The following is a 27,441-nucleotide window of genomic DNA, read 5'->3' on the forward strand; positions in this document are numbered from 1 at the left end:
CGTCATTGGCTACAGCAGTACTTGTAAGTAATCGTTAAACTGAATTTAGTTTCGAAAATTGTGAAATAGAATTTTTTTTTTTTTTGTTGGCTGTAAGTAACTCGACCAACGTGTTTGATCTTTGCCATTTTTGATTTTGTTGAACAAATATTCTGCAATTGGCCCGACTCTGAAACAGTGTCCTGAATTTTTTTCAATTTTTTTATTCAACTGCTTAATTATTTATAAACATTTAAGTTGAGCACGAAAAGGATCTTTTTTAAAATTCTCAAATATTTCAGAAACTGTATTTTTTATTCCAAACATTTTAAGTCGGACCCATGTTAGGCCGATTTTTATTCCATTTTTCTTCAGCACTTTCAATTTTTTTAGTCAGCTAAAACATTGATTGTACGGTCTGAAAATTCCCGAAAAATTCTCAAAACTTCTACTTTTTACTTCGAACATTTCTAGACCGGTTCCATTATGCAGCGATTTTTGTCTATTTCTTTGGCACATGAAACTTTCTTTTATCAACTTCGTAATGAAACCGCTGTAGAAATGTTTTGAGTGAAAAATAGAAATTTCGAGACTCCTGGAATTTTTCAGCTGTTTAAACAATGTTTCAGTTAATCAAAAAAATTAAAAATCCTAAAAGAACCATCGTAAAACAAATCGGCCCATCATGGGCCCGGTTTTGAAATATTTGGAAAAGAGACCACAGTTTTTTAAAATTTTTTGAGAATTTTACAAAAAAATTTTCTTAAAGTTACTCGTAATATTTATAAATAACTCATCAGTTGAATAAAAAATCTGAAAAACTTCAGGGTACTACTTCAGAGTTGGGACTATTATAGAAAAAATTATGAAAAAAATCAAATTGATGAGGGTCAGACGTTGGTTGTGTTCACGTGGAACAGTAACATCCTAATAAAACTATGAAGCCCATTATTTTAATCTGTGAATTGCGTCTGTACAAAAAAAAAGAAAATTTTCATCGATAAACTTGGACATTTACCTGCAGAACAGAATTACTGTAAATCATGAAACACATAGCTTGTAGAAATTTTTCGTGAAATTAGATTGTCGACTCTGTGGAAACGTACTGTACTGATTACGTTCAAACGGGTGCAGCACGTGGCTTATGACTACCATGACACTATATTATAGTTTTGCTTCTGTCACAAGTGACATACATACATCCCGTACGTGTACCGATTTGCCATTGACGCTTAATATTACCTTTAAGTTAGTTTAGGTAAGCTAATTAGATGTCGGTGAAATCTCGTGGGGGAGAATGAAATCAGACGTCGGGTTTTACTCATAAAATTCACATAAATCATGGGTCGCTTTTAGTACGACAATAACGTTTTTGTTCGACTTCTGTTTGCTAACATATACTTCGTCTAGTGGACCATGCTTGCGATTTTTTATTGGCCCTACGTTACGTAGATCGATGAATTACGCTTATAGATATGCAACTTACATTGCAGCAATGCAGTGTTGTGTGAGCACGATACACTGCAGCAATATAACTGCCCATTCAGAAGTTTTTGTATTCCAGCTTCTGCAGATCGATTCTGATTCGATTTTCAATATGTTGCTGAAATAATTTCTGCCCGTAATAGGAAATTGCGGAATCACTTTCCGATTTTCATACCAATGGGATTATAGTTTAACTACAAGGTCAATTGGTACTTATATACGTGACACTATTTCGTCCTCCTTGTGTCGAGTCACAACATTACTCGAGAACCAGAATTAGATTATTGACAAAATTTAATTAGCCCGAGCTTCAACGAACTTATGAGGGGTATTACATGAAATCTGGACAAGTTAGTCGTAATTTGGAAAATGGACCAATACCTGATAAAGCTGTAATCGGATGGGAATTGTCTTTTATAAACTGTCCACATCCTGTTACAAGTTCACCGCGGACATGACATCGATATATTTTAAACGGAGGATTAGATAAAAGTTATCGATGTCGAGATCATCTATTTATTCAACATGCAGCATATTCAAAACCGCAATATATACTCAGAAAAGAGTGAAATGCAAAACACCGAGGTCCCAGAGCCTGGGGGAGGGGGGTTGGTACACGAAGCCCCTATTGTTAACATAAAACGAAGTGTTTAAACCTTTTTTCAAGTATCAAACTGTTTTTTATTTACAAACGTCGTTACGATAAGTTCTAGCAGCTGGTGTTTATATAGTTATTGCTGAATTCAATGCGGATAATCAAGCACCATATGTTTCGGGTTTTGTTCAAAAATTCTTTCAGCAAGTCATGCTAACCTTCGCAATTTACAGCTTGGTACAATAATTTCGTACATCATGCGTGGTGGGCAGAAATAGCTGTGTTGAGTTGGGTAATTCGATCTTGGTACAAAATGATTTGAACGCTTGGCGCCTCGTACAAAGGTTGCTGTGAGATTCGCTAAATGTACGATTTCGGACTGGGTACGTACCATATACATAGATATATAGATTATAGGTATGTATACGTCGTAGTCTATATTTACGGCATGCGCAAGCACGGATCTACTAATGAATGCTGACGAAAAGCAATAAATTGGGTTAGAAATTTCATTGATGGTTCAAAGTCCGGATTATTAATCCACATCTGAGAAGAAGAATAGTAAAACGCCTAATTAATCAAAACTTCTCATTGGGCAACATACCTAACCCAGTATCTGGATCATGTTTTGACTTCGGCGATCGCATTCGAAGTCGTCGTCATTTTTATTACATATGTAAATAATACTTATAATTGGTACTAGTAATAGTATCTAATCATAAATTACATCATTTTACAACGTTTATATTATATACGTTATCATTATTTATATGCTTTGTTTCATACATGTTATGAGTAGGAGCTTTACGCAGAAACTTTTATAAATTTGCCCGCGTTCGCTCTTTTAAATCTATTTTCTGCCTGAATGAATAATACTAATTAACGTATCGATATAGATGCTTTTATATCTTAATATTAAATTTATTCCGGTAATGTATTGAAGACGTAGGAAAATTTTATTGAGAAAATACTACTGGAATAACATTTCTATTCCGTTGCATCTGAGCGTGAGTAAGCGATTCTTAAACTTTCGATCCTAGCATTTTTCTTGCTTTGTTGGGCTTTCAGCATTTAGAATGTACAACATTTACAGATTTGGCCCAACTACTACTTCTTGGGCCCAATACATGAAAAACGTTCCGTGACTATCTTCTCGTTACATTTAGTTAAAGCAGCCATCTACTTACCTATATTTCGATGGTGCCTGTTAAAATTTACTGAACTTTGGAGGGGTTGATTATAAAAGACCTAACTTTGGCGTGACGATTATAATCCAAGTAACTCTACAGTTCCTGATGATGAAAAAATCATCTTCATCCCCCAAGATTTAACTGTTTTACCATCATGGTTCGTAGAGTTATTTGGATTATGATCGTCATGCCAGGTCTTTTATAAACAGCCTCTCTAAAGTTAAGTGAATTTTATTAGGGCCCATCGATTTCCTCTTATTTGCACCTAGCGGTTTTTCACACCATATACACTACAACCTCGTATGTAGACCTTCGCTTTCAATATAATTACTATTATTTTTCCTTGCGTTTACTTATACAATTGCTTGAAATTTTAACTAAACTTTATTCTCTGTTGACAAAAAATATTTGTTGAAATAAATCTACAATACAATAAATATCACTTTTTTCAGCGAACTCATATTAAGTATCATAACAATTCTTGCAGTAATATGACGTTTCGATTTTGACGGTTTATATGTTATACCTACGAACTGCAGTTACTGTTGGAATGACTGTAAAACACTCATGAGTACATAATATTTTTGGGGAAAATTAGTTACATTTCTCTGTGTTTCGTGTGTTTTCAAAGATTTCCAAGATTTCGGCTCACATTTTTACAAGATTTCACATTTCGTCCGGTCTACACCAGATTTCAAGGGGGGTCTTTCCCTCGGCATGGCACCACGTCACAATTCCGCGGGACCGCATCTTCACATCGATTAAAGTGACACAAAGAAAGCAAAACGAACCCCAGTACACAACGTAAATAATAAACATAATCAACCTAGATAGGGATTTGTGAATTGACTGGTTGAATGACGTCAGTAAGCGCAGAGAGTCCTGCGCATCTGGTTCAGCCCTGAAAGCCGAGGTCCTTCGTGGCTGACCGAGAAGGGGACAGAAGGGCGACCCTCCGATGATCCGGCGGGCGTTTCACCGGTTCGTATAGTAGCTGCTGGTGGCTGCTGAAAGCAGCGACGGGCGCAAGCTCAGAAGGAGTCGGCGTAGTCAAATGGATCGAAACGCTTAGTTGAAGCGCCGACTGGGCACTCGATGTTGTCGTAGTTTAAAGCACCCATTCGTAACACACTGTAACATAGGCACTTTTATATAGAGGAAAGAAAAATCTAAATAAATAAACATACACGCACATCATTGATGTAGATCACTGTTAAACCATATTAAACTACAACATTACAACACGGCACGAAGGATAATGTTGATATTATAGAGAATAGCTGAAACCTTGCGAGCTTCACACCGTAATTTATCCCCTCAGTAAACACACGCCACCCATTTAAGTACTGTTAAAATGCCGTGTCAAGTGGATTGGAAGCGAGTTGTCCTCGTCTACGTTCTTCAGATTTATTCCTGTAAGTTGGAATCAAGTTATTTTCAAGGTTTATTCATAGCATATCGCTTTTTTGTATATTTAATTCGCTCTCACAGTCGCTCCAAAGGTTCTTTCACGATCTGAAGTGCCACGCAGATTCTCACCCCTTTTAAATTCTCAATCCCCGATTACTGAACGCACAATTTAGCGTTGTGTAAAAGGTCAGGGATTGGTGAACCGCATATTTATTGATTCGAGAACCTGTGAAAAGAATTTGTTTCATCTTCTGACGTGAATGCAAATACGACAAGTAAGTTCGTGGTGTACATTTGAATCGATGACGGCCATCGGCTAATACAATGTATGGATTTTCCTTTTCTCGTTAAATGGGGGCTGAGCGGTGATCTATTGTCAGTCTTGGATTGACATGGACACGACTTTCAGATTCCAATTAATTCGTGAATTCTTCTGTTAAAACGCTGTAAAGTTAAGAATCAAGGCTGTTCAATGTAACTTTACTTTCAGACTTTGAGATTTATAAGGTTTATAGAGTATCGATATACCTGACTGGACGCCATTTTGAACGATATGCCGCGAAAATGTTATGCGAGCACTGTGTTACGTGGCGAAAGTAGATGCAAAGGCAATGTTGACACGAAATTTCACAGACTTTAATCAAGTTTTTTATTTTCATTTCTTTGTATAATTATAACATACTCCTTGCCTAGCGTTTCCCGATGTTTGTGAGCCTAATTGATCAAACTACTCGAACTCCAAAACCGTGTTTTTATTTTTCGAAGCTTATACAGCTTGAATGTATTTCGATTTGTTTGTTTCAATCAAGGTTGAGTGAAACACGGTGTACGTTGTGCATTTCAGATACAGCTGCAGTAGTCGTTTGGGTACAGTTAGACGTACCCAGATACGTAGAATATCGAAGCACTGTAACATTAATCTGCAACCACAGCGTATCTGAGAATGTTTTGCATAAGATTGAATTCATACGAAATGAGTACAAGATATTTCAGTACATCAAAGATCGGACACCACCAACTCAGATGCACAAAGTTCCAGGGGCCGAATTGCAGGTACGGAAAAGAAAGCTCGTCGTCAAATAATACGTTGTTTCTCTTCTTTTTCCATAATGTGAAAGAATTAAACAATTCTTTTGCAACGCGTTTCAGCCAACGTCTGCGATGAACGTGATTAAGTTGAAGGACGTTGGATTTGAGGCGTCTGGAGTTTATTCCTGCGACGTATCAATGGCGACTCCGATTTACACTGTGGGTTCGGATTCCGTAAACATGGAAGTTATTGGTAAGTTTTTATTACATTGATAGGGTACGGAATTAGCTAAATTACGCTGCGGTCCGTGAAGAACAAATAAATGCTTGAACACACTGTTGCAGGATCGATTGACCGATTGCTTAAATAGGGTGTATTTCGATGACGTTCAATTACAACGTCGATAGCGCGTTGTATTAAAATGCAGTTTTCGCGAATTCGGAAATTAGATTAATTACGGAAAGCCCTGAATGACAGACAGAGATTCTGATATAAATCTGTTCTTTAATTTCTGGTACTGCAATATCCACTCTTTAACTTTTACAACTTATTCGTACTTTTGATAGACGTTATTATTATTACTGTTAATTTCTTGCATAAATTATTTCACTACAGTAATAATAATAATAAAGTAATCATATTTCTGGCATAGTATCATTTGCAGTGACTATAATGGGATGAGATTATGACGTCAGTTACTGTTGAGAGGAAAATTATGTGATAGTTGAAAGACGAAGATAATAATGCGCAGGATATATGATGATAATTTATGCAACACGTATGACTAAATTTTTGCAGTAGGCTTTCCAGATGTGACTGTGATTCTTTCGACTGCTATTTTGGCTATCGGAAACTTTAGCTGTGTACTTCGTCATAATCATTGGTTCTTTTTATGTACGCAGTTGTTAATTAATCTGTATGAAAGCGATTTTGAAGCAGAAACGTTCAAGTTTGAACCCCTTTAAAATTGTAACCTTAAATTCCCACCATTCGGGCAAAGGATATGAATCCATAATTTGGAGAATACCGCCTGCTTGACAGCCGTATATTGAATATTTAAGATTCATTTTAAAATATCCTCGAAAAAAAAATTTCCTCATATGCATTGGGGTCCTGAAACTTTTGACGTAATTACCTACGGCAACGTGGTGACGGAAGCGATGATCAGCTGATCGTTTTAAATTAATTTCACAGATATCAACGCACAAAAGACATCCTAGAAACTGTTAGATCTTTCGAATCGGAGGATTCCGATACAATATTTTTCTTAATTCTAAGTAGTTATTTTCGTAGCAAGTGCGCATAAAATAAGAATTTTTTGACGAGTGTAAAGCACCGCAAAAATCGAAGACGAGTGCAAAACTCAAACGAATCAAGATATGTCCCTATATGCTACAAATCCTATATGTATATGCTCTGTGCCACCTCTTGTCAGAAACTACAACGTAGTCGCGTTGTTTACGAAGTTAGCGCAGATAATAATTTATCAAATCTCAGTAGCACAAAAACCAGCGAAATGAATTACGAAAATGAAATATAACGCATTGATTCATATTTTATGCTCAATTGTGATGAAACCAATTTAGACGCTGATTAAGGGTGTATGATACTCCTACCTTTTTTCACCGAGAAAACTCACCCTTTGTCTTAACTATATTAAATTTAAAAAATGGATGGAAAGGGTTCAAATTTCGACGGTGCATCTCTCTTTCGTAGCGCAATTCAGGAAAATTACGCATGTCCCAAAAATCGTCAAAGAATGTGTGATTTTTTGACACGTGTTACGATTTCCACATTTCTCGCATTTCAGAAGCCAAAAACTGCATAGTTGAGATACTTCGCGCGATTCTGGAAAGAATGAGGAGTAAAATGATGAGCAAAATTTCTTGAAAATAGTCTCACCACGGCTCATTTTACTTCTCATTCTTTTCGGAATTGCGCAAAGTACCACAACTATACACTTTTTGCCAGCTGAAATGCGGTAAATGTGGAAATAGTAATACGTCTCAAAAAACCACACATTTTTTTGACGATTTTCGGGATATGAGTAACTTTCCGGAATTACGCTACGAAAGAGCGACGGATTGTCGAAATTTGAGCACCTTCCGTTCATTTGTTTATTCAATATAGGAAGAAAAAGGGTGAGTTTACCCGGTCGGTAAGGGTAGGAGTACTGCACACCCTTAAGAAGGATTTGCCCACTTATTTTATAACATTAGAATTCAGAAACATTGTTATGTATGCAATGTATAATGCAAGACGGATCACTCGCACATGTAGAAAATTTATACAGCATACCATATCCTATATTAAATTCGAGTGAATTATCTTGCATGCAACAGTTGTAATATTCGTGCAGATTGCACTCTATCAAGATGTTTAGCTCTTCTTTTGATCAAGCTCTTTTCGTATAATCGCGTTACATTGAATGAAATGAGTATAAATATATAATCACTATAAAAATTTAATGAAATTTAAAGTTTTCACAGTGTTGGTTTATTGCACAAAAGATACCGATAATTCTGAACTAAATATTGAATTCTATCATCAACCGAACTTTCGACGATGACGTCTTTAATTACTAAAGTTTTTTTTTTTTCTACGAGAATTCCATGACCGCCTTGATCAAAGGGGCTGAACATTCTTAAAACGTGTCGTTATTACGTCCTTAATACCCATTCCACAGCCTAAATAGAAAAACTAATTATACTCACATTATCCGTATACGTAGTCATAAGGTGGGCGCATGACGTGAGAGGGTTATAGATAGCACATTGTCCCATTTTTGGCCGTGAAAAACAAAGTTAAAACAACTATAAATCAATAATGTTATAAGATAAAAAAAAAAAAAAATCTTAACTACAGTGCTGAACTGATGTGATAATTACTTATAAACAAATCAACGAACAGTTCTGATAGTGAAATTGCGGAAAGTGATGACACAGCTTTAATAGGTCGTTACAGAGTCGCCGTGGGTGTTCTTGAAGTGATAAAAAAAACAAAAAAAAAAAACAGCCGGAGCGGCAAAATCGTTCCCTTAACAAATATCGTAGCGTGAAATTTTCCCCTTCGCCAAGCCGAAGCACTTAAATTATATACTCTGAGAAAAGAGAGGAGGAAAATTCGGAAGAGCAAAATGTCACACAATGGCTACGGAGGACTGTTAAGATGTACGTTAATGAGAATGAGTACACGGTCTACGTATTTGTAAAAAAGAAAAATAAAAACGCTGGTCTTCCCGCGGGGATTTACATCAGGTTCACTTAAACCTGCAAACGAAGAGGACTGAGAACTGCGAAATACGTAACGCGTGTAAACGGCACACAGAAAAAATTGGCGAAAAGCTCGACTGGCTGTTCCGAGGCACGAGTTTATGTGCGAACAAAAAACACAGGCCAAGCGTCAACTCACAGGGAGGAGGACAATCGTGCGATCATATACCATACAGACATAATATTCTCACTGAATTGATCCGACGCTTTTTTCATTTATCGTTCTTTATGTAACTAATAAAGAGTACGTTAATCGGCCTTGATGTATATCAAAACATGACGGGCTCGTATTTTTCATACCAAATGCCTAATTGTGAAATGTGAGAATAAATCGCCCCTCAAACAACTCAACAGGAGTGAAAATAATCAGAGGAGAGGGATGAGTTCAAATTACGCGCGTACATATTACAGCGTGCATAACCATTTTATACTTAAGATGATGTTTGGTATTCCGCAGATATTGCTCCACTTTTCGAAATCTCCAGGCAATTCACAGAGTCGTTGTTGATTGTGTGATTATACGTTACACGTCGATTTGCCATCCACGGTTCGGATTAAGAATAAAATTGGTTAGGAAGTAAATTTGATTTTTCAGCGTGCAAGATTTTTACAATAATGGGAATATTTGTGTTCGGTTATTAATCGTTATCGGGTGATTATGTCACGCGTCGGTTTGTCGTCCGCGGCTCGGAGTGTCAATAAAATTGCGCAGTGGTACGTTTTAATTTAGAACGCGTGGGATTTTCGAATATCAGTATTTTTCGGTATTTTTAATTGTTTTTTTTTTTTTTTTTTTTATCAATGATTATTGTACAAACTACGAAATGTCTACCTATCGACGATCGACGGTGAGGAGGCGAAATCGAACGAATACCGGCTCGCGTTCCCGTCGAACGGATGAAACCGATGTATGATAATTTGTTGTTGTGTTATTTTCAGTGCCTCAATCGGAAGATCCACGTATAACATTTAAGAAGCCTTATTACGTTGTGGGAGAAATCCTTGAAGCTAATTGTACTTCGTCCCCCGCACATCCGGCTCCCCATATAACTTGGTTCATAAATGGCAAAGAGGTAAACTACCAACAAGATATATTATATCGATAATCTCTGTTTGCCTTCAGTTTAATTTCTTTATTTTTACGATACATCGATTTTCGCCGTACTATCTCATTCTTTCTTTCTCTCTCCATTTGTTTTCTATTACCTTCAATATTTTTTACCGCTAAAAATTATATGAATTAATTAATCCCACGAAAATTTTGCGTTTATCTCTTTGTTGTCTGGCTGTTCTTAAAAATTCGTACTCTGAATTCAATTCTTCTGACAACGTATGTAATTGTATATTTTTTGAATACCGAATGACACAAACTTGCGGTGCACTTGTATAATTGCCTACGATAGAAGGAAAAAACCGGAAAAGCTTTGAGGGAGAAAATAACGTCGCCACCGGATTGTTTTAAATGTATCGGTGTATCGAAATCGCTTCAAGTTTCGCCCAGGAGCGTTATAGAAATTCTAAGGCTGGAGCGAAGAAAAAAATAACAAGCAATAAGACTTCATCAAGTATTCAAAAGCGTGTGATTATTCGGTGTATCGCCTACTCGAGTGGCTAAGAATAGGATCCAGAAAAACTGCGAGAGGAGTGAAACAATGTAACAAGAAACTACAATCGATCATCGATAAATGTATTTGGCAACGAAGACATGCCTCGCCAATATAATAATAACTTTGAGTAAAATTTATTGCGTTTATTAAGTGACGTAAAACTAACGCTCACCTTCTCGTGCGAAGCGATACGCCTAATTTGATAACTGACAATACACGTATTCATCAGTCCTGTTCTGACCTTGACTCTGCACAATAGTTATATTATCCTTTATTTTGTATTGAAATGCAATTTAAACGCATGCCTCGCACTATTTCCTGGATATGCATCCTCATTTGTACGTACACGATTAAAAATTTATACGATTATTTCACTCGCACTGTGGCACGCTATAATAGATATTTTTATTCTCAACGTTCTCTATACGAACAATAACATTTGGTCAAATTTTACGAACAAGAGATGTAAAAATATAATCATATCGCTCGTCGATTGTCGGAATAATTATGTCCAAATTTTTAATCAGCCGAATAGAATTGGCGTTCGGTCATGGTCTTTTGTTAGATATGGTGATCCGTGGGTTTCCTTATATCGTGGACCTTATTTTCAGGTTGACGTTTTCCTGGTCAGAACATTTCCCATTAAAACACGTGAAAATCAGCTGATGTCAACGGTTGCGCAATTGAGCATTGAAGTATCAGCTCTGCATGCCGGTGAGAACGGGCGTTTAGAGATCAGTTGCAATTCAACGATACCAACTTACCCGATGCAGAACGGGCAATATGCTGATTTCAAATCAGAGACTAAGTCAAGTAAGTGTACAATATAGTTTACAAATCGCTTTGTGAAAGAATTTTTCTCTGCCTCATTTTCTGGGCTACCTAGTACCGTCTTGACCCTTTAATTCACGCTGGGGCCTTCAGTGTTCCACCTTTTTTTGCAGCTTTTTATTTATCAAACTACTTTCTTGGTAACAAACGTCGAATTTTTTCTTTCCAAATGGTCCCTGAAATAGTTTTAAGTCTATACCGGGACAATCTCTTGAAACTATACATACAATGCGCATGCGCCAAATAATTCAATCTCATTGGTCGGTGAAATCGCCCCGCGGCGATGTTTTCGAATAAAGCCAATTTTCAAAGAGCATTAGCATCAACTTTCCGAGTCACTATCTCGACTGTTTGAGATTCTAACCTTAAAAATTCGTATGAACTACATCGACGCCAGAAACAGGGTTTGACAGCTGAAACTCGGAGTGGCCAGCCTGCCCGTGCAGCCGATAAAACTCGCGCATGCGCATTATATGTATAGTTTCAAGAGATTGTCCCGGTATATATATATATATATATGGGCAGAATTCGTACTTATCAAGAAAAAAAACGTATTCTCTGATAATCTACCATGATAATCCGAGTGCCAGTTTTGACGCAAATTTAATACACAGTAAAAAATTTTAGACATTTTTCTCCGAAGTTTTTTTCCTGTTTTCGTCTATCCACCATTTTTAATTTTCGAATTTCGAGTACAGTTGCGTAATCAGCGATCCCAAAAGCCATGGTTGCAGAATTTCAAGTGAATCGCATATAAGGAAAAATATATGCATGAAAGGGTTAAGGGGGTGTTCTGGTCGAACTTACCGACCCTCAGAGTTTTTTCCGGTGCATCCACATCGCTGTTTTATACGGTCTTAGATGTTTCTTGAGGAATAGATAAAAGGTGTCTAGGCACAGAATTCAATCGACGCAAGTAAGACGCCCACATTTTCTGATTCACACGACGCAGTGACGTAAAACTTCGTCGATTTTGATCGACTTTATACTTTCACCGAAATCTATTCCTCAAGAAATATCAAAGGCCATAGGATCATACGATTTCGATGCGCTGTTTTGGAGATATTCAAAAAAATTCTAGGGGTCGGTAATTTCGACCAGGACGCTACATCCCTCACGGAGAAAACCTTCAGCTTGTGCATAAATTTGTCCCCTCGATTTTATTCTTGTGCGAATTTTAGTATTATCTATGAGTTGGAGGTAAGAATTTACACCCGAGTTGAAGATTTTTCCGTGAGGGTTTAAAGTACGCTTAATGAACGGCAGACATTAATTTCACTCCTAAAACGGACGTGACTGAGCAATATGGCGTCGAATTCAGAAACAGCCGATCGTGTTGGGTTAATTTTACCTATATCAAGGTACGAAAAGCTCTGTGTGAGATGGATTGTTTTCATTTTGTCGGATTAAGTTGATTTGTGGTAAAAAAACGATGGAAAACAAAACTTTTAAAACTATAAAATACAGATGGCATCGCCCGATAAGTTAGATTCCTGCAATACTGTGGCCATTTTACGAGATTGAACCGGTAGAAAATGTTTATGCAGATTTAAAAATCTGCATTTCGCATTGTTTTTATAGTTCCTTTTTACAATGTGTTTCAGTTAAAATCATTTCTGTTCCTCTCACTCCGTCAACGGCGTCCAGCTGTCACCGAGAGAACGTCGTCTTGTTGACAATCAGCGGAATTATCGCGACTAACGGAATAACTAATTATTTGCAATCGATAGTCGTAAAACTATTAGGTCTAAATCTTATTGTATCATAAAAATATTTTACTTATATATACGTATATATTTATAAATCTAACAGGATAATAATTAAAAATGCAACGATGCATGGTAACTTGGAAAATATATTGAAGTTTAAATCAACCATTGCGGGTATAAATATTAAATATACGATAATATAAACAGGGGAGAACAATATGAAAATTTTTATATTTTTTATTTTAGGTTTCTTAAATAGTTTTGTTTTATTACCGCAGACCATCGACGATTCATGATGTACGATTTTTCGTTATTTATTTCTGATTTTTGCAAAACTTTATTCAAATAACACAGTTATCTTGGCGGACATAATCAGCAGAATGCTTTTGAGTTTAATCGGAAAGTTAGGAAACAAGTCATTGAAAGAAAAAAACTGGACTGGTTTTGTTAATTCCATTACGAGCCCTCTTCCCTGTAGTTATCGATATACTTAAATTGGAATCATGCCAAGGTTGGATTATATTTCCACTTGATCTTGCACTCTCTGTTGCATCTTATGAGTGGCATAAATTTTATTCTTTTTTTATACATGTATGGGCGACCGACAATTACTTTATTGGCTTAGTAAACAAATAATTATACGTGTTCTCAATATATTATATATTTTTGTGGCAAATTTGAGGATGCAGAAGAAATAGGTAAAAGATAAAATAAAAATTAAAAGTAAAATAATTCTTCACGTCAACAGGATCAATTACATCAGTCTCTTTATACTATTTCAAAGTATATAAATACATACCCATGAGCGATTTACATGAAATTAGCTCGCGTTAATTGTACTGATTAATTGGGATTCAGCATATAGGCGTGGCTGAGTAATATGGCGCCAAAAAGCACGCCGTTTGGAAAAAAAACACCGTCAGTATCAAGGTACGGAAAACTCTGTGCATCACTGTAATTTTGGGATTTTCTTGTGTTGAATCGATTCTTGGTAAGAGAGAGGCGAGAAAAACACTTTCAAAATTAAACGCAATCATTTCTGAGCTCCACATTTTCGATTAAAAGATAGCGTCTTGCGATATGTTGGATCCCGATGGTACAGGTATAATGATAAACACAGACCGGGTTTGCCAAATTCATCTGTTGAACGTCCTTTTTTAGGAACGCATAATGATGTGAATCAATGTAGTATATAATTATAGTAAATGTGAAATTTGCATATCATATGTATATAAGTAGCTGTATAGATGCCTTTAAGGTACCGTTAACGCGAGTTGACTAAATAACCACAAATATGATCAAGCTGTCTAAAAATCGTGAAGTTGAATTTTATACATATTGTATCGTCTATTATATTTTTGGCATGATATACAGAGCCTTGTTCAATTCAACTTTGAAACGATTGTTAACGCATGGGAATAATAATTATGTCAAGTACTATACGCAAATTCGTGTTTGAATGATTCTATGAATCATAAGAGCTTAACTCCACAAGGCAACCTTAAACAATAATCTACATAAATATGAACGAATAGATAAATGAACACGTTATACACGTCATTTTATGTGTATTCATGTCTGTCAGGTGACGAAACTTCCGTTCCTGGTTAGGCGTGACGTAAACGCGTGTGAATCAAATCAATGTAACACATAAAAATTACTATGTTTTATATATACAATAAATGGGATTTCACGTGTGTATTATATTTGTATGTAAATTACAAAATGCGTATATTATAAGAGTTTCGCCACTTGACAGATTTATATATATGTGTACACGTGTAATATATGTAGGTATAATATCGAATAGACTTTTATGTAAATGGTAGGAATATTTGACACGTAGATGGCTTAGGACAGCTGCCGAGCACATGACGATCAAAATTCGATGGTCCCTAATGAAATTCACTTAACTTGAGAGAGGCTGATTGTAAAAGGTAATCCAAGTAACTCTACGGACCTTGATGATAAAACAGTTAACTGCTGTGTATAAGCACAGACCCTGATGATAAAACAGTTAAATGCTGTGTATAAGCACAGAAGATAATTGTTTTATCATCAGGGTCTGTATAGTTACTTGGATTATAATCGTCACTCTAAATTTATAGGCTTTTTATAATCAGCCTCTCTAAAGTTGTGTGAATTTTATTAGAGGCGATTCAAACCCTGTTCTGAGCCATCAGATGCTACCGGATTGGCCAATTTCAAACGGCTGTAGTTCGCAGACGACAAATATCTGATAAGAAATAAAAAACTCATCAGTCGCAGATCTTCACGAGAAATACATTGATCGGCTATAGGGCGGTAGTCACCCCGAACATAACCTATAATAACTGAAACAAAACTGATCAGAAATAGGAAATTGTGTATCAAGGGCGGATCGCCTTCCTTTCTTTGCAAGAAACTCCGGTTTTCATACACACTTCGCCAGGAAATGGACATGGAACTTGTCGGCCACTTCGCAAGTGCGAAAATGCAGGTTTTCAAGGATGTTTCGACGGAAATACCAATAATTACAATAAAAACCCGAAAATTAATCCTTTCCAATTTCGAATTGAAAATGAAACAAAAATAATAATGATATGGGGCTAACGAAACGACGTGGACTAGAGAGAATTTGGAAAAATATAATATCGCCACATGTACAGTAGAAATAAAAAGAACTCTTCATCTGCGACGGTGTTGACATTTAAAAAATGGAAAATTTTTCTCGCTGCAATTGTTCGATCTGAGTATTTAAACGTAATTGCGAATTACTATTAAATAATCGTCAGTTTTGCGTGGCAAAATTTGTTCATTCTGAATTTGAAAAATGTTTTCTTTCCTCTGACAAATGGAATAACGTTTCCCTAATTAGGTTGGAAACGAATACGACTTTGCGGCATTCGATTTTTTGTCAATTTTGTGTGTCGCTATAGCCGAGAATACGATTTGAATATTGGAAAGGTGACTGTAAACTTTACGATCCTTTTCGGTAGTCCCCACGCCAAATAGACAGAAGCAAGCGATCGCAAATCAGTGTAAAGACTTTTTTCCTCGTTTGCCACTTATCCAAATCTGATGCTTATATGATGCGTTCCGCCGGTAATAATTGTAAGTTATTGTCTACAATTGTAGCGCTCACAAAGATATTGTAATATATGTATCTATGCAAATTATCAAAATTGCCATATTGTAACGATACGATCGAAAAAATCAAATCGATCGGCTGCATAATGCTTGCAAGGAAATGAGCGAGAATCGTCGATTGCGATCGAACATATCAGGACAAGCAATATGTATAGTACCGAAGAAACAGTTGATCTTTTTGGGGCAAAATACGGTGATATCAAGGTGCAAAAAAACTCGATAAACTGGCTGTTTTTACTTTGTCACAATAAGCCGATTTGCAGTAGACCATAGAAAAAAAAAAAGACTCTCAAAGCCAAACATACAGCTCGGTTTTCGATCAATGGATTTCATTCCGTAAAATGGCGGCTAATTGCAATATGTTGGATCCCAATGCATATTAATTTTCATTTGAGTGATCAATTAATTTACCATTTGTGAACCTCGTTGTACCTTTATTTACAATGGAGTCAAGTCCTTGCAGCGGTGACACTGTAGCCATTGTAACTACGTATAAGATGAACATAGAATACATGTATATTCAAATTAATTCACTTCCGAAGTATCGCGTCGAGAAATAAAACAATCGACCGTTCTAACGTCACGCATCGTAGAAGTAATCAAGGTGTACAATATTGATAGCACATTGTGTTGCGAGTGCGGAAAGTGGGCGATTTCCGACGACTGTGGAGATTGCAGAATGAACCACGGCGAGCCCAGTAATCACACGAGTCAATTATCGCTCATCGCTACTTTTTTCAACACCTGTGGAGGAAAGTTCAATTTGAGAAGGTGCCACTAACAGCGCGTAAAATTTGAGCTGGGTATTTTACGCTCACAGGCACAGTGCGTAAAATTGAGTGATTCGAAAGTGCGCATGAACCAAATATAACCCTAGTGTGTAAAATATAGCATTTCAATGGTGCGCATGTGCCAATGTTATTTTATCGCACTGTTCGGAAATGGGGCATTTTACTTACACATGCTCCACAAGCTTCGAAAATCAAACTTTCGAAGCAGGTGTTCACGAAATATTATTATTTGTATCTACACTATGTCAATATATATTATAATTAATAACTAAGGTCGATGAACCGTTTTCCTTTCGCTGAATGCCATAATTATAGCAGCTTAGCGGGGAATCCGGTGACTACAAAAGGCGAAGTTTTTGAAAACAGTAACTATATGTGAAAAGAAAATTGCAAATTGTGCAATTTCACGGGCTGTCACAAACTGTAAATCCTTGTACGTTTTTTTTTTTTGCATAGGTATGTGATTTGTCAATCAATAACAAGACATTGAATGAATAAAATTACTTTCTTCCCAATACCTGGTAATAATATGTCATCACCGTCCTTACTTATGATCCACGTTTTTTTTAAAACTTTTGGCATGAATATTAGCACACTGTACTTGCTTGAGAACAATTTTTTTTTGTGCAAAGTAGACTTTCCATTAATCGACGTTTCCAATTGATCGATCAATGGATTAATCAAGGTTGCAACCAGCGATCTTTTGGATTAATCGTTTTTCAGAATAACTCTTCGATTGATCAAATCTTTTTTCCGATTAATCCACGTTTTCGATCAACCGTTTCGTTGAATAAACCTCATGTCAAATATGTGTAAATGAAATTGCTCATTCTAATAATTTCGGAACTTGTTGAGGAAAAGATGACACACACAGTTGAGTAAATCGACCTGAAACCGAAAACATGAGAAATAAGATTGCGGTGTGACGCTATTGCTGTGCACACAAGAATAAATGCTTAGGCGTGTCGAACTGGAACTCTGGACGTCCTTCGAAGTCGTCATACCATTTTCGTCTTGTTTGTGCCATAATTAATCCGATGATACCGCCGATCCTCAGATAATGTGCGTGGGATTTTCCTCAATGCTATGTAACATTCCACGCACCATCGGCTGCAGCCGATAGGACTAGAATAATTGAACACAATACTGATGAAACTGAGTAAAACGTGTTCCACGCTAAATATGTAATAATAATGAGGAACGCCTGCTGTGCAATTCAGGTAAATAGGATCTTGATCGAAAAATAGAATCGAAACACATAATTAAAAATTTTCACCATGTTTTAATGCTTCGAACTAGCCGGAACTGAATTCTTAAAATCGATATCCTAGACTTTCAAACAGGATTTTGTTGAGTACTAGTCAAGCATAGAGGAAGATTACGCGTTCATTTCTACGCCTACGCGTGCATGGAGTCTGCAGAACAACTGTGTGCAAATTTCTTGAACGGTATCAGCGATGTAAAAAGCTGATGCGTGTAGAGTATACGTAGATATACCCACATAAAACAGAAATAATTATGCTCGGTGAATAAAAATCTCACTTTCTAAATAACAGCAGTTCTACCCACGGGGAACAAGTTCGAAATGTCCGAAAAGCATGTTTGCCAAATGTGGCAGGAAGTAGGTATACCAACCGGTTCACCGATTCGACAAGGTTACTTTTTCGTTTCAAATGTATCTTGTTCTCTGTGTTTTTTTTCAAACAGTTGTTTAGTTCTCATTGAGTCTGTTAAATGAAAAAAAAAAAAAAAAAAAAATATTGCGAATGTGTCACTGTTCTGCGTTATAGATTATACAACGAATGATGGAATGAAAAATTTGATGATTTTATTAAAATGTATTTTGTTTGCAGTTTCACAAAGTCACAAAAAATAATGATGGTTTAGTCATTTTAACGTTGAAGCAATGACGTGGAAAAGGAGTGAAACGTGACTGAATGCGGTCATTTGTTGTTTGATTGGCAGTTTCATGTTTTTATACCTAGTTTAAATACCGTTTTTCGTTTCTATCAATGAAATAACTACTCCAAATTTATAAAACAATCCAAGAATTTCTGATTACATTTAACGTTCACTACTTTTGGTAGCGAAATAAAGAAAATATCAAGGAGTTCATTTAATTTAATGCGGTTGTTACGCGCTGGGTTGGCTGATGACCAAACCACTCCACAAATATAACGCTTAGTTCAGACTAATTTTCCCCGGATATGAATTATTGGAATTTTGATATAAAAATGATCACTTACCTTTTGTTGCTAACTGTTGATTCGAGCTCTGTGGGGCGGCTCTGCGTGCTCAGCGAGGACTGGATACGGTATTAATTGACTGATTGTTTAGCTTTTATTGGCTTGTAAACTGTGTTACTTTGCTTGTGGGGTTTAAAAAGAAAAGATAAACAATTATACTAGATGGATTAATTGAATGAATGCGTTAAAGGTAATTGATTGGTTTACTCATGATATGAGTTTTAAAACACAATTATTCGTTTATTTAATTTAGGTTTATGAGGATAGTTAAAATGGTTTTAGTTATAAATAATGGGAGAAAAAAAGTTTATATTTAAGTAACGGAACACGGAATTCACTTAGCGCTTGATGTATCGATTTCGTACTTTTACGGATATTTAACAGAGTCTACGACTTGATATATTGGATTATCTAAAACTGGGAGAATGATTTCTTGTTAAAGACCGAATGACTACTATGAATGACGACTCTCTGACAACTGTCGGAAAGCAACGCTTTTTAAAGATTTGCGTGCTGTTGTCTAAACTACTTCCCGATTGGTTCCCAGTATCCTTAAGGGATGCTGGACCGATAAGGAGGTCCTGACAAAATTTTGAGTCTTTTCACTTGTCTAGATCAAAAATAAAACTAATGGGTAGGTGGAGAGGGCATCGAGGATGTGACACGGTATAATTATGAGCGCTTGTAATTCGTCTAATAATTACCGTGAAAAGGTATTCGAACGCATTGCATATTGTTGTCTATGATATAATATTTGAGGTTGAAGTTCGTAACCGTTGGAGTATATTTGAATAAAGACTTCGTCGAGGTAAGGTCAATGAGAACGTTTTATTTATTTATATATAAAAAAACTTTGCGACGTTTCGACTGGGACCCCAGTCATCATCAGGCTACTGATATAAACAAAAGGAAAAAAAACGAATTGTTTGACATTGGTTACCTTTTCGTTACATATCTACGCAACATACGACTTTTAAATTTATACTCAATGGTCAACAGTTTATAAACATTTAATGGGAATGAAAGCAAAAGAAATAATGACGACTTTGAAATTTTAAATACAAATGACAGATTTTAACTGTTAGTGTGTGAAGATAAAAATCAGAAAAATCATCTAAAAATACTGAAAATAATATAGAAAAAGAGAAAATAGATCAAACTAAGTAATTTCTCGAACAGCAAGAAAAATTTTGTTGTTACAGAAGCGGATAAAGGCAAGGTCACTGTTATTATGGAAAAAGAAGATTACGTATCTAAAGGTCAAAAAGTACTCAAGGATTCAGAAACTTATGAACTTCTAAATAGAGATCCTACAAACAGGATTGAAAAATAGGTCAACGATATAATTAATAATTGGCAAAAAAAAGAATTTCATAAACGCACAGGTGGCAAAAAATTTGAAAACGCATAATGCTCTTCCACCAAAAGTATATTTCTAACCTAAAATCAATAAAAAAGATATTCCACTTAGATCTATAGTATCTAACGTCAATCCACCAACATACAAAATATCAAAATTTTGCAGTGGTATCCTTTCGAATATAGTAGGTAAATCTATTTATCATGTCAAGGACACATGGTCGTTCGTGAACAACATACAAAATATACCTATACCTGTAGACCATGTTCTCTCATCATTGGATGTAAAATCTCTATTTACAATTATTCCTACAAAACTGGCATTAGCTATCATTACTAAAAAATGGCCTGAAATTAAACAACACATCGGTATGAACAAAAATGAATTTATTGAAGCTGTGAAACTCATTTTAGAATCTTGCTACTTCGCACACAATGAACAGTTTTATAAACAAATCTATGGTGCTGCTCTGGGCCCACCTATAAGTCCAGTATTAGCCAATATTGTTCTTGAACTAAATATATTCCGTAGAAATAAAGGTCAGTAACAACACTAAAATTTGTTTACGTTTTGGCCCGATTGGGGGCCCTCCTCGGAACGATTATATATTTACAGAACCATCTGGTAATAACGTGGAATATTTAAAATGTGACGATCAAACGAAGAAAAGAATAGTTAAAAAACCAAAGTAGGATAAAAATCAGTTGTGAAATTAAAAACGGCGATACAAAGTTCCCAAACACTCATATTAGTTTATAAAATTAAATTAAACACACAAACGAAAATTTTCAGTAGATATATTAATTTTCATACACAGCACTCTATCCAGTATAAAAAATCAGTTGCAATAGGCTTACTTGATCGTTGTTTAAATATTTGCCACCCTAAGTTTAAAACTAAAAGTTTGAAAAAAGTAAAATCCATACTATTACAAAACAGTTTTCCTTCATCACTTATCGAAGAGTTAAAAGAAAAAAGAATACATAAACATTTCAATTCAATTAACTGGAACAATAATGTAAGCCCTGACAATAATAAAAAAATAGTAACATCTATTCCGTATCTGGAGGGAATGTCAATGAAGATTAAAAAGATTTCAGAAACCGAAGGAATAGACGTAGCCTACAAAATTACTAACAATACCAGAAAACTGTCCACCTATTTGAAAACCACTACTACTGTTCTCGATAAAAAAAATACCATCTATCAGATCAATTGCAAAGATTGCCGAAATATTTATATTGGACAGTCTTCGCAACACTTAAAGAACAGAATTTCACGCCATCGCTCCAATAGTAAAAATTACGACTTTGATAACTGCGCCTTAGCTCAACACAGTTTAAATTCAGGACATTCGTTTGACTTTGAAAATCCATCGGTACTAGCAACCAAAACGAACCGGCTGAAACGCAATAACAAATAAATGATTTTTATCAGTAAAAATAATAACATCACTGTAAATAAAAGAACAGATGTACAAAACCTAAGCCATTTATATGATGACATTGTACGGAATTCGAAATTAGGCGCCATTTTTGACAGCAGCCATCTCGGATAGATCAGATATCGATTATTAGAAATCGATAATCAACCATCGTTTATGATTACAAACTTAAAATCTTCACTTCCTTGTATAATGGCAAGTTAGGAACATCTAATTGTAAATCAGTAGGAATGTCATGATAAGTAAGTAAATCTGTATACATCTAGTCTTCTATACCTGTTTCTTTATTGTCAAACATATTTTTGTGATTTTTATCTTCACACACTAACAGTTAAAACCTGTCATTTAGTATATTGCATACGCAACTTAACTTATCATTGTTAAGAACACACGTTTCTACCTTATTATTTCCTTTACTTTTGTTTTCCATTATATGTCTGTAAACTGTTAACCATTGAGAATTAATTTAAAAGTCGTATGTTGCGTGGATATGTAACGAAAAGATAAGCAATGTTAAATAATTTGCGTTTTTTCCTTTTGTTTATATCAGTAGCCTGATGATGACTGGGGTCCCAGTCGAAACGTCGCTAAGTTTTTTTACATATCAATTACATATCAAAAAATTAGTCATCGACCTGATATGTGAGAAAAAATGTGCGAAATTGGATTTTTAACACAGGGTGTGATGGAAGAATTACGCATTGAAGCCTGTCACTTGTAAAATGAATATATTTTACGTAATAGAATTTGTTGAAGAACAAGCAGTATATGGGGCATTCCATACCAAAACGATCAAGATTCTACGGCGAGGTCTCAGATTTTTTTAATAATTTTTTGTATGATAGTACATGACAAAAAACTCATTCGGTAATTTTTTCAGAATTTTTCGACCCAGCGTGTCTGAGTTATGATTTAAAAACTCGAAAAAAAACCCCGCTTTCTAAAATCTAAAAAAATTCTGAAAAATCTTATAAAATATAACAAAATTTTTGACGCTTGTTAGAAGATGGAGATTTCATAACTTCGAACGATAAATTGAAAAAAGAAAAAAAATTATTATTATTATTGGATCGCACTTTTTACATAAGAATGAACATAAAACCTCATTATAATACAGGCCGAAATATTTCTATTCAGAGATATTATAATGAGATTTTATATTTATTCTTTGGTCAAAAATGCAGTCCAATAATAATAATATATGTTTGTTCAATAATTTTTATTATTTATCTTTTGAATTTGTGAAATATCCGTCTTCTAATAAGCGCCAAAAATTTTGTTATATTTTATAAGATTTTTCAGAATTTTTTCAGATTTTAGAAAGTGGGGTTTTTTTTCGAGTTTTTAAATCATAACTCAGATACGCTGGGTCGAAAAATTCTGAAAAAATTACCGGATGAGTTTTTTTGTCATGTACTTTCACACAAAAAATTATTAAAAAAAACTGAGATCTCGCCGTAGAATCTTGATCGTTTCGGTATGGAATGCCCCATATACTTCTACATTTTGTGACGATTCATGAGATATCCCATCAAATCATCAGGCCATTGACTTTATTAGAAAAACATGTAAGATTGAAAGAAATTTTTCTGTGATAAAGACATTAGGAACTGCCAAATTAAAACTTCGGCAACACTATAACATATCGAGAAATGAAAAAATCTTCTCATTCAACTAGTTTGTTACGCGAATAGCTCAGTTCACCAAACTGCGCTTCAGTGACGAGCAAAATTGTAATTAGTCATTTACTGATTGTACTACAAGTACAATTAATGATTGAGTTGACTATAAAATGTAACAAATTATATTTGCATTGTGTAATTAAAAATTAAAAAAAAAAACGAATTCTATTGTATTTTGTAATGAGGACCAAATAAAATACAAATGGACATCTGCACAGTATACATATGTATACATTACAATGTATACTATATGTAATATTGTATTTTGTTTGGTCCTCGGTACAAAATACAATAGAATTCGGTTTATTTTTTTTATTTTTAATACATATAGTCTACATTGTACACACGATATGGAAGTTCGATGCTCGCATATGTTGTTTGAGATTTAGAGCAGTGATTAATTGTGACAAAAAACTGTAATTGGATCGAGTATAGATACTGGTCAGATTTGAAAATTATAATTAATTAATATATAAATCTGAATTCATCAATTGTATCGATTGTATTGAATCGATCAATGGTCATTCGTCTGAATATATGAACTAATCATAAAAATCGTGATTGAACCGAAATTAATTAATACTTACAAACGTAACTTGCACTTCGTTTTAATCACTACAAAATCCGGACGTAATTATTATGTTATTGTAGTGTCGTATAATGCAAATGTGATTTGCAATTCATTTCCCCCCAAATCACAAGTCAGATGTGGATTCGAATGTAACTAATTATAAATTGTAATTAGGCGGTGCTCAACATTATTTTAATCTACAATCTGATGGGTATTGATGTAAAAAAAGGGGCGTGTTTTTTTATGGGGCTCATTATAGAAGCAAGCAATCGAAAAATACGGTCCGATACGCAACCTTTCGATAACTTCTGTAATGCTTGAATTTATCTCGCTGATTATGCGGCACACTACCTATTATTTTACAATTCCGACTTCACAATTTCTCAGCGTGGGAAGTTACAGAAAATGTATACAACGTGGCACCAGAATTTCAGGCGGAACGTTTCAGCAAACAAATATTTATATTGAAACGTTTTCTTAGCATCTGTTGACGATTTATACCATTCATAAATTCCAGCTCAAGAATATTTTGGACTCACCTGGACAGCTCACAAGGTTACTTAATATCGGATTCAAGATCCCATTGGAATTTCATAACATTAACAACGACTTGTAATTTTTCCCACTGTTTGAAACCTGTTCGTTGGTATAGCTGCTGAGGAGCAAGGTCGTTAAATTTGTATTCCTATTACTAACAAAACAAAAAAAAAAAAAAAAAATTAATGATCGTGGTACCGTGTTTTTTTTTAATTTTCATTCTGGTTTGTCCCCTATAAAAAGTTTTATTCGGCGCGGGTTCTGATTCCACGTCTTTTTACTCTACTTTGACCGGTATTTAATTAATTGAAGATTGAAAAATCATAAAAATCTTTAAGAATGCGATTTCCACAGACGTTTCTCATATTCTCATCGTTTATCTACATGGAGCCTGCTGCTAATTGTACAGTATATGGATGTATACAGGGTGGTCCATTTAAGTTGACGCAGCAGAATATCTCGAGAACCTGCCATTTTAAAGAAAGATGTTTGAAATAAAAGTTTCATGGTTCAAAGGGGGAATTACACTGTGTCATTGTACTTTTGATTTGGTGGAGGTTTACAACGTCATTTGGAGGTCAACATTGTTTTTTTTTTAAATAGGAACATGCACTTGTTTTTATACATTTTCATTTTAGACAGAAAAATAAAAAAATTTTATCCCGAACATTTTTTTTATACGACATCAAAGAAAAAGTCTACAGTATCATACGAATCACTGCAGAAAATATGAAGGAACGAATTGGAAATGCTTGCAGAGGCATCGGTGGAGTAACTTTACTTCACGCATCTTTTATAAAACGTATTGAGAAGTGTATTGAAGTTGACGGGCATAATTTTGAGCATAGATTGAAACGACTGTTTTTAGATTTTTTTTTTAATTGTAATTTACTGTTCATTTGCACAGTATTAGATACCGTTTCTACTTTTTCGTAATTTTATTCTTGTTAATTTATTGTCGATATCTCCAAGGGAAATACTTGCTTGATAAAAAAAAGACTTCCTTACGATAAAAGGAGTGTCGATCATTCACACTACGACTCTTCTCTACATTATATTTAACGACTGATACGATAGAGTATACTATTAATTTAGTTGTGTAATTTTAGCCTTGTTTTAGTTTGTTAAAAAATACATATATGATAATTCAGTAAGAGTGTTAAAAAAGTATAGATTTATTTGATTTTGCAAATTGATTAACCCTTCATGTGAACACATGTGTTTTACATCTTTTGTCTGTACACTTTTTCGAAGAAGAAGAAAAAATTCAGGGTTTCTTCTCAAAGTGTTGACTACATTATCCAAAAATTGGTAGACTCAAAAGTTTGAAAATGACTGTTCCCTAAAAGACCCAGTGTTCACACGGAGGGTTAAATAAAGATTGTCAGAATCAACTGATCGCATCTTCGTTGTGTAATTCTTATAAATCTAGTTGAACTTATATATGAGGACTTCCTAATTTTTGATTATTCAGAATTGTTACTCGTCGAACCTTTTGCAGATGATTTTAATCGCGTCACGAATTCATGCTTCACGAATAAAAATTACCTATTGGTGGAACTTTCAAAATTATCAAACTTATAACCTACAAGACTTCGGGGAAGACGATTCTATCTTCTCAGGATTATATTTTAAGGGAATGTTGGACTTTTTCGTATTACCAACAAATTGCATAAAATGTATTTTACACTTTTTTTTAATCACATTGAAGTTACTCTCTAAAGTTACACTAGTGTAACGGAACAATGAAATAAAACTCACTATTGTGTAATTTTAGTTTGCTTTTGAAGAAGTCAAATTTCGAAAATATCAGTATGCATTGTTTTATTACGGTTTACTGAATTTTAGACAACCCTGCCTTTGCAAAATGCCGATGTTGCAAAAAAAATAATTCTTTTCAAACTCGCATCAAAATTTCGGTACAGCATTTCAAATAGAATATCTCGGCTAAATATGAGCTCTTAATATTAATATTTATAAGTTTCTATTTAATTTTTTTTCCATTTTTTATTTAATGACACGCAAAAATCAGAAAAATTTTGAATTCTGGTTTTCGTAAACAGCTTGACTTATAAACTATCTAAATATAGATTCATATACGAAATTTCAGGCTCTATGAAAAAGTACTGACAATCTTAGTCTGAGATGGAATTTTCCTAATTCTTACCTATTGCGAGATATTTGTTTAGTTAGAAAGTTAAGTGTAGTTAGAAAAAAGTTGGAAAAATTTTATTTCAGCACTTTTTTACAGAGCGTAAAATTTCCTGTATGAATCTATGTTTAGATAGTTTATAATTCAAGCCGTTTCCGAGAAAAAAATCCGAAAAGTTTTATACAATGATTATTTTTTTAGATGTTATTTAAATGGAAAATGGAAAAAATAAAATAAGCACCTCTGATTGTAAGTATCAATATTAAGCGCTCATATTTGGCTGAGATATTCCAATTGAGATGCTCTAACGAAATTTTGATGTACGTTTGAAAAAAAAATTTTTTTAGTGTATACGTACAATTGTACACGTTCGCAAAAAAAAAGGATGGTTGACTCTTGATTAAGAGTCATTAATCATGTC

At 34.7% G+C, this 27,441-nt stretch overlaps 1 protein-coding gene and 1 long non-coding RNA gene across 3 annotated transcripts; one reads left to right on the forward strand and one right to left on the reverse strand.

Annotated features, from left to right (window-relative positions):
* Positions 1 to 4,244: 4,244 nt before the first annotated feature.
* On the reverse strand, positions 4,245 to 5,039 carry LOC124293052. The gene is made up of 3 exons (XR_006902957.1): positions 4,739 to 5,039; positions 4,537 to 4,662; positions 4,245 to 4,380 (listed from the first exon to the last, which is right to left on the reverse strand). It is a non-coding gene; the product is annotated as an uncharacterized LOC124293052 (long non-coding RNA).
* LOC107221695 lies at positions 4,527 to 25,464 on the forward strand. 2 transcript variants are annotated; one of them, XM_046732066.1, is made up of 6 exons: positions 4,527 to 4,664; positions 5,504 to 5,712; positions 5,809 to 5,941; positions 9,901 to 10,034; positions 11,180 to 11,381; positions 24,849 to 25,464. In XM_046732066.1, exons 1-6 carry the CDS (start codon positions 4,604 to 4,606, stop codon positions 24,893 to 24,895), a joined length of 786 nt encoding a protein of 261 aa, XP_046588022.1. In that variant the 5' UTR covers positions 4,527 to 4,603; the 3' UTR covers positions 24,896 to 25,464. The 2 variants fall into 2 exon arrangements, with proteins under 2 accessions (XP_046588022.1, XP_015516261.1); XM_015660775.2 differs by lacking the exon at positions 24,849 to 25,464 and adding an exon at positions 13,004 to 16,565.
* Positions 25,465 to 27,441: the final 1,977 nt, after the last annotated feature.

This window comes from Neodiprion lecontei, chromosome 2, assembly GCF_021901455.1.
Source record: "Neodiprion lecontei isolate iyNeoLeco1 chromosome 2, iyNeoLeco1.1, whole genome shotgun sequence".
Lineage (NCBI taxonomy): Eukaryota > Metazoa > Arthropoda > Insecta > Hymenoptera > Diprionidae > Neodiprion > Neodiprion lecontei.